Source organism: Sesamum indicum, unplaced genomic scaffold, assembly GCF_000512975.1.
Source record: "Sesamum indicum cultivar Zhongzhi No. 13 unplaced genomic scaffold, S_indicum_v1.0 scaffold00155, whole genome shotgun sequence".
NCBI lineage: Eukaryota > Viridiplantae > Streptophyta > Magnoliopsida > Lamiales > Pedaliaceae > Sesamum > Sesamum indicum.
Window position 1 is genome coordinate 288,960 of NW_011628063.1, and position 9,205 is coordinate 298,164.

Genomic DNA, 9,205 nt, shown 5'->3' on the forward strand with positions numbered 1-9,205 from the left:
AATGATGCGATCGAACTGATCTCCAAGAACTACGGTGACTACAAAGTATGTTTTCTTGCATCCTGTCTGATTTAGGATTTACAAAAATTGGAAATATTGTCGACTATGAAGGACATCTGTTTCTAACTTATTGATCTTCGATATACAGAAGCAGAAGATGTCGAGACACGAAATGATTCAGCTGGTGAGACAAGTAGCAGGGGACAAGTTGCTGATGACAATCATCAAATCATACAGGGGAAAGGTATAATGCTTGTTTCTTGCATAAATGAAAGTCTCATTTCTCTTACAATTCCGTTATGTTGTCTTTCATAGAAAAGAAGTTGGTCGAGTAGTTCAAGCCATTGGATAATGCTTTCAGTGGTCGAACAGTTTCGGATTCCACTTTTATCGTCTTATGATTCTTATCTTATTATAGTTACCAATAATCAAAACCTTTGCCATTACTTGCTGTAACAACAACTTGTTCGAAAATCTTCTGTTACAGTAGTGTACCTTGTCTGGGCATCCATCCGAGCTCGAATTTTCATATTCACTTCCATGCAATATGTGTTCTCCCACCAGTCTCATTAAGTATCAAACCAAGAACCAAGTTTCAAAGCGACATGATAATGTTGACGAGTATTGTTCATCTTCGTATTCTTGGACTATGTTTCCAGTTTTATGCCTGATCTTAATCTCAACTCTCAGTTTCCAGATGTTCTTACCGTTCTCCCCTCAAACATGCTGTTTATTATCTGCAAACTCTTTTCACTTGATTTAGGCAACTGATGAGTTCATTTTTGTGTTGGTGTAGATGAATGCATCCAGGAGCGGTAGTTCAAGCACAAGAAATTGAGTTCTCTGCAAGAATGGCTGAGTCGATTGCAACGTTTTCTGAACAGTTGATGACACAAACTAACACAGACAGCATCTCAGTACGTATCGACATTGTAGACGTAGTTGGATCCTATACTGAACAGAGAGAGATCAAGACATCGGAGTATTTCTTTCTTTGTAGCATGTTCCTTTTTCTTGCCATTTTCCATGTCTCTTTGTTTGTTTCTTCTTAATGGACCCATCTCGAGGTATTGCAGATATTGTTGGGAACTTTTGGTCCACGTGTCTATCATACTTGAATTAACTATACGGCAAGTCTGATTAGACTAATTCAATCAAATTTGATTTAAATTAAAAAAAATTATCGTGTAAGACCTCTGTGATGTAAAATTATATAAATGTTAGAAGCGTCCATTTACATTATTTCATATATTATGATATGAAATTATTAAAATTAATGAAATAGGGATATCAATAGTGTTCATAGTAGCACATAGATAGAAATGAAAATATATAAAACCAAGAAGTTCAGAAAAAGGACTGCAAGACCGGTTCGTTGGGAGGGGAGGTGAGAGTGGAAGAACGAAAACAATAATAGCTTTTTTAAAAGTTATTTGGTAGGATTGGTATAGAAGTAAATTTTAAATATTTCTTTTTATTTGGTGTGGGAATAACAAATTGAGAAGAAAAGATTATTTGTTGTAAATTGAATAACTATTATTTGTATTTTGTATTAAAGAATAAATAAATTAATATTATATAAATATAATTTTAATATATTAAATTTAAAATCTTATTAATAAAAATATTTATCAAACAAGAATAAGAATATTTTTTATTAATAAAAATATTCATTGTTGGCTTCGATGCAGTAGTTTTTTAGCGATTTTGTTATTTTTTCTCCTGTGGCTATGGCAACAAAGTAAATAAAAACAGAATAAATTTCTTTTCTTTTTTTTCGGCTTTATACATTTTTCTGCCCAATTTCGAATGGAAACAAATTGACTTTTGAGGGGTTTCATATATATCGAATTTGCTTCTCTCACATCAGCTAAAAATCACTAGAACAATTAAGTGTCAGTCGTCAAAATTAAGACGTGTGACAACCGAAAGAGATGGACTATGAGAATTGTAGAGGAGGGCTACAATTCATCCCTCAACATGAGGGATCGCTTATTAATAGAAAGCTCTAAACTTGCACTCTCTTACATCTATCTATTTTATTACTTCCCAAGTTCACTCATATAAATGCTAGAGCGACCTAAGTGCTAATGATTTTCTTACAAGTTGTTGTTCCTAGAACTTGTGAACCAAGATAAAAGATAAAAATAAAATCAAATGAAAATCGATATCATGTTCTAGAAAATGAAAATTAAATGAGAGCAGTAGATGATTTCTTAATAGCCTCTCCCATTATATGCTACTCTATAATGCTGAAATCATTTTGCAATAATAGTGTTTGTATTGTAGTAGTTAGGAGAACCATTGCTTTCAATACTATCACAATCCCTTTATTGTTCTTGGATTGATGATGAAAAGTGAACTAATTCATCAAGCTGCTTGCTTCGAAAATTATAAATATTCTCCAATTTTAATGTTTGTATAATAATAAGTTAATTTCATTAGTTTTCATTCAATTTTTATGGTGAATTATCCAAATTTCATTTTAGATTATAAATTATAATTTTACATATTTCTTAAAATTTTATAGAGTATTTTACGAACTAATATGTTCTATGAATCACTTAATTACTTTCCACCTTCGTATTTTTTTAACTATTATGGTTTTTTAAAAAAAAAAATCAACAAGGTTAAAATACTAATTTCTACCTCATTGTTTAGATGTTATATAATTATTTTTAATTTGAGAGGGACCTTGTAATTTTCAAACAACTGGAGATATTCGTAATTATTATAAACTTTAGAGAAGGTAGCTGAAATTTATCCTAAAAAAACCAAAACCATCAAGCCATAACTTAAATATTTAATTCATATATACACATAGATAGTATATATATGTAATTATGCAAAACACATAGATAGTTTGTGTAAACATACCATAAATTAGAGAGTACAAATATTATTAGTCGTTATATATCACATAAAGCAACACACAATCTGATCTTTGCAAGTTATGTTATTTAAATGATCGAGCACATATAAAAAAAGATCATAGTCGTGGATGATCACGTTACTTATGTATCTCTACGACGAGTTCAAATAAAACTATAAACAGTTAAATTATACATGATAATATCAGTATTTTATTTTATGACATTATCGTATTTCTATTTAAAAATTTTCCACTTAAATCTATTCAAACGAGTAGTGTAATTTTTTTTTAAAAACCTAAGATAGTAGGATTTGAATGCAAGAAATGGGTGAATTATGGTCACTATTATTAACTTTGGTAGGCCATTTAATGTGTGCCTAGCAAATATATCCAAAGAAAGGAAATTAAGCTTTATTTCCACTATTATGCTCAACCACATTTAATTGTTTTCAACATCATCATCACCTAACCATCAATTTTCCTTGAGGATGTTGAGGCCAACATGAGTAGCATCATAACATGTTTGATTTTTCTTATTTCCACATAAAATAAGTAGAAAAAATTAAAATTTATATATTTATATATATTACGTATCAATAAATATACAAACGTCTAAAAAAATAGTAGTATTTTCTATTGTGAGTTATAAAAAGAAATACGCTTTTTATTCATATTATCGCATATGAGAATCAACAAATTCGACCGTATATTACTTTTGGAATTTTGTTTTCCTTTTTCTTAATTCTTTAAATTGTTTCATAATTTTCATAAGCACAAATTGCAATTATCCCATGAATGGCTACGGTTAATTTGTTTAAACCCTCGAATAATAGAGGAAAATAGCATAAAAGCTTGTAATAATTGGAAAAAATAATTTGAAAAATGAGTTTTTTTAATAGAAAATGTAAAAATATTAGATAGTTGTGAATGATTATTCATTTTCTAATTATGTAATTTTTTTAATGAACAAGTAACCTAAAATAGAGTAATTTTGGTATTGCGAGCGTGTCGAATAACATTTTTCTTAAGCAATCCCGATATTTCTTTTTGAAATTAAGATATACGCTAAAATAGAATAAATAGTAAAAAAAATTCAAATATGTATAACTTAAATTGAATAAGAGTAATCTTAAAACAATAAAATTTAGTTGTTAATTCAAGAAAAAATAGAAAAGATATGTATGCACTACAGTCATTATAAGCTGATCCAAAGAGTAGACAAACCCCTTCCCCCAATACTCAAAACCCCATCAATTGCCCCTTTACTTCCTCACAAAGTTCACTTGATTGAGTGATCACATGAAATTCACCTGTACTTAATTAAAGGGATAATTACATTTACATCCCTAAATTATAATTTGTTTATACAAATTATTTATATTTTTTGAATAATTACACATACACCTACTAAATATTCGACTTCATTTATACAAATCACCCTATTTTTAAAAAGAATTCCACATACACCCCTAAAAAAGTCAACATTATTATACAAACGATCCATTTATGTAATTATACAAAAGACATGAGTGATTTATGTAAATAAATTATAGATCAGAGGGTTTACATGTGATTATCCTTCGATTTAATATATATTTACACGCCAATGAGACCTAATTAGTTGGCAAAGTTGAAACTTTAAAATTATAACATCATAGATTCGGATCTTACTATTGCATGGGTGTTGGTCTATTGGAATAGTAGTTATTGATCAGTTCACTAGAAGAAATATGACATTTCGTTATTGTTAAATAATTACCATGGCTGAATGAAAAAATCGTAGCGAATACTAAAGTAACCACGGCCGCACAATGTCGACAATTAGTAGTTGTTTCGACAAGGAATGCCAAAACATTAGCTACAACTAATATCTATATATGAAAAATGTTTTACCATAAAGTATACCACGAAAAATTTAAGTTTTCGCATCGATTTTGTTTGACTATAGTATGTAGTATTAATTTACCATAATTTCAAGCTTAGTGATTTATTTTGTAAGAAATAAGATTCTTTTTTTTTAGTAGTGGTTATAGATAATTGGTATATTTATTGTCAATATATAATTAAAATTTATGATATAATTATAATCGATTATATATATATATGCATTTTTCAACAATGACATAGTTTAACGCGATATTAATTATTTAACAACTTAATTAGGCAGTACGTCAACTCAAAAATCATGCAAGAAAATGAAATTATTTAATTTTGTCAGTTTGTAAACAATTAAAGTTTGGTTGGCTTGTTGTTGCTTCAAAAATTATTAACTCCATGATTTTCTCTACCTATTTATTAGGTAGACTGACTTAGGCTTGGAAGCAAAAACAATTATTTGTTATATAATCAGGCCAATTTTGAAAAAAAAAATATTTATATGTATCGAATATTTTTCTCATCGCTTAATAGTTAAGATTATACTACATTAACAATGGGGTTTAATTTTTATATATTAGCCGTCATGGCAAGAGCCCCTGTTTATATATAATAAATAATTTTTTATATTTTAAAATATATTTATCAATAAGAATTTGCAAAATTAAAATATAAAAACGATTCGATGTTTAATTTATCCTTTCATTATATATAAACAACAAAAAAATACATTTGTAAGTAATATTTCTTTAATAATACTATTTTCTCATGTTTAAAAAATTTAGAAAAAGAAAACTATAAAACATACCACGATTAAGGAAGACTCTTGTTACAACTTACATCATCAACTCTTCAGATAAAGAATTTGGAAAAAACACACGACCTTATTTCTACGCACAATCCTAAATAACACAGACAATATTTATATAAGGACTCCGATCGCGATGCAAGATCCACACCCAATCATTTATCCTTAAATTTGTTAGAAATATTACGTATTATATGATTTTTCTCCCTAATAATTTAAGTTTTTAAATAAAATGATTATTCAATATGGTATTACAAGAGTAGTTTAGTTCAAAAAAAAATTATTTGACTTGCAATAAGTTGTAATAATTTAATTGATATAAATTATTCAAAAAGAAATTTTGGTTAATATCAGTAAATTTAATTAATTTTGACCGATAGAGGGACTATTTGCTAGACGAAAGTAAAATTCGAAATTATTAAATATAATTTTCTAAATCATAAAAAATTTACATATAATTATATTAAATTTCAAAAAAAGAGAATATAATCATACCAAACTTTAAAAAGGTAAAGGGATTTGGGTAATTAGAAGACAAAAGTAGAGTAACCAAACAATTCTAGAAGCTGCCATGGAAATCATCAATAAACCCTCAAGCTACTTTTTATTATTAATTTATTAGATGCGAAAACAGCAATTTCTAATTTCAGAGATTGGGAAATAAGTAAATTGATTTGTGCGTGTGAACCACACAGCATGCGTTACGTATAAACCAAGCAAACTCATTCTTTTCCTTTTCTCTTATTTTTCTTTTTATAAGAATTGACATTAATTATCGATATTTAATTGGTTCAATCGATAAAAACGAATCAATTCAATTCAATAATCATGTGTTCGATTTTGAATATAACTAAAAATATGTGCTTGTTGGTAAGGCATAAGCAATTTTGTAAATGATTTACGATTCTAAAAATTGTGGTGAAATCAGATTGCTTCAACTTTAGTTTAAGCGGCTGTTTTAGACCAATATATATTTTAGCAAGGGTGTTTGCACATAATAAAATAAGTGCTAATCAATTTATTATTGACAAAAAGGGCAAGAAGAGTAATTTTTATTTTTAAGTTGTTTACATTAAATTAATTTAAACTAAAATTATATACAAATTTTTATCAATTTCTACTATTTGCTAATTAAATTAACTATTAAGTTATTCTTTTAAAAGCTCTAACTTTTAATATTTTTTATATTTATTTTCAAATACGTTGGATGTTACACCAATTACATTCTAATTTTTACCTCACTTGCCCAAAACGCCACCAATTTTGGTTTCCGACTCCAATTATTCCTTTAAAAATAATTAAAAAAGAAAATGTGAACATATGTGAAAGGTGCACCTACAGGCTACAACCATCCCATAAACCCAACCGTTGAGTTAGCCCAAAAAGTCAAAAGTCATAGTCTCCACAGCCCCCCAAGCCACCGACTTCTGTTGCTGATTATCAATTCTACGGTGCCAAGTTCCGCACCTACAAGTCTGCGCCTACACCTTAGCTCACCCAATCACACACCCCTCTTGTTTTTTTTTATTAATATTATTCACTCCAGTCTTTTTGTCTCTGTTACCTTTTCCAAACAGTGAAGATTCAGTACAATTTCCAGAGCCATTTGCATTTTGCAGGCTATAAATTCTCCTCCCCTCATCCCCACACTTTCGATTCCTTTCTTTCTACCAAACACACACAGTACACGCACTGACGATTTCCCCGCCATTGTTGAACTGTAATTTGTTCTTGAATAGGTGTTGTAGCTTGTAGAGATAATGCAGGCGGGTCCAGTAGTCTCGCTCTCCCCCAGTTTCAACAGCTATTCCAACAGTAAACTCGCCGAAATTGCTGCCCGGGTCGCCGGGGAATTCGATCCCGATGAGCTCTACGGTGAGTTTTGCTTCGAGAGGCGACGGAATTCAGCAGCCCAACGAGGTGAAGGAGGGGGGATTTCGGAAAACCGAGTGGCAGAAGGAGAGGAAGGCGAAGACGAGGAGGAATTTGAGTTCGCGTTCGTGACGAGGGAATCGGAACTGTTGTCTCCGATTTCGGCTGATGAAATCTTCCATGACGGTAAGATCCGACCCGTTTACCCGGTTTTCAATAGAGATGTGTTGCTCCGGCGTGTGGAATTTAGGAATGAGAATGAAAAGGAGAATGGCGTCCGGGATTCGGTTTCTTCCAAGGGTCCCCGGGTTCGGCTTCCGTTGAGGAAGCTGTTCATTGAGGAAAGGGAAACGACGGTGACGACGTCGTCGAGCTCGTCGTCGTCGGAGGCCGACGAGCTGGACAGCGTGGCGGCTGAAACGTACTGCGTGTGGCGGCCCAAGGAGGCGGCAGCCTTGACGGAGGCTGAGGAGGAGGAAGAAGATGGGCGGTGCAAGAAGAGCGGCTCCACTGGCTCTAGTTCTAAGCGATGGAAGTTGAGAGACCTTCTGCACAGGAGCCACAGCGATGGAACCAAGGACAACTTTGTTACTTTATCTCACAGCAGCAGCGGGAGAAAGAAGGAAAACGAAACGGGAGGTAAAGAAACGCCGGCGAGTGGCGGGAAAGTGAAACCGGCGGCGCCTCCTCCTCCTCACAATCGGGACGGCGGTGAGAAACAGCGGTCGTACTTGCCGTACAGACAGGACATAGTGGGGATTTTTGGTAATGTAAATGGGTTGAGTAAAAATTTAAAACCCTTCTGAGAATTTTGCCATGTTTTTTTTTATTTCTTTTTTAATGAGTTCTTTTTTTTTTAATGTTAATGTATATGTTTAAAGATTTTTATTTGTATGGTTTTTTTGATAAATATCTGTTACGCAGAAATGGTTTCATATTTCGTAATTTTATACATAATTTTTTTATTTGGAAAAGGAATATTTTGCAAAAACTCAATTTTTACTGTGGCTTAAAGGTTAAGGTCGAATGTTAAGCATCCATGATATGAAGCTTGAATATTTGTCAAGATATTTGGTGAGACTAAACGTGCGTCTTGACCTGTGCATAGATTCCAGCATACCTAAACAACTATGACCAACACATATGATGCATGCACAATCTTTTATGATGGGTTTATCGGTTGTCATCCTTACTTATCTATTTATATAAAAGGAAAAAAAAAGAATAGGTAGAAGTAAAGATACATTGGATAATTTTATCTTTTATGATAGGCTTAATTGTTGGGGTTAGGTGTGTTGTGGTTGAAGAAGCTTCAACTTTACAACAATCTAAATGAAATAATATGATATGGTAGTGACATATCTTATAAGCTAATATTACATACCCAATTTTTAAATTATATGTTAGTTCTATTGCTTTTGAATCTTCAACATTACAACAATATGGATGAAATCATAGCTTTATGGTATTTATATCTTCTAGAGTTGATCATAAACATGAATTATTTTTTCAATTTCTTTTTTAAAGGATTTTATTTGCAACAAAGTGAGATGAATTTACATATGGTACAAGTGATTTCTTTTATAATTTTTCAAGTTAAATTAATATTAGGACAAATTACGTTCATACTTTTAGAGTTATGTTTAATTATACAAATATTAAATAATTTTTATAAAATTATAAATTCACTCGATGATGATGTACTTATAATTTAAGTGGACAGCCCGTGAGATATCGAAACTTATAAGTAAAATTGTGGGATCAAATGTTAAGTTTTT

At 30.9% G+C, this 9,205-nt stretch overlaps 2 protein-coding genes across 2 annotated transcripts in view; both read left to right on the top strand.

Moving 5' to 3' along the window:
• Positions 1-1,089, top strand: part of LOC105179407 (probable inactive poly [ADP-ribose] polymerase SRO5) — a gene marked incomplete in the record, with an annotated part of 3,032 nt that extends 1,943 nt beyond the window's left edge. The window contains 2 exon segments of the mRNA XM_011103024.2: positions 149-244; positions 797-1,089. Of these exon segments, the coding sequence (XP_011101326.1) occupies positions 149-244; positions 797-838 (138 nt within the window).
• Positions 1,090-7,114: 6,025 nt separating this feature from the next.
• LOC105179408 lies at positions 7,115-8,634 on the top strand. The gene has a single exon (XM_011103025.2). The coding sequence runs from the start codon at positions 7,316-7,318 to the stop codon at positions 8,231-8,233; it is 918 nt and encodes a 305-aa protein (XP_011101327.1). The 5' UTR covers positions 7,115-7,315; the 3' UTR covers positions 8,234-8,634.
• Positions 8,635-9,205: the final 571 nt, after the last annotated feature.

Bases quoted from the DNA above. Each gene is read 5' to 3' on its own strand.
- LOC105179408 (XM_011103025.2), top strand. From the start codon at position 7,316: ATGCAGGCGGGTCCAGTAGTCTCGCTCTCCCCCAGTTTCAACAGCTAT.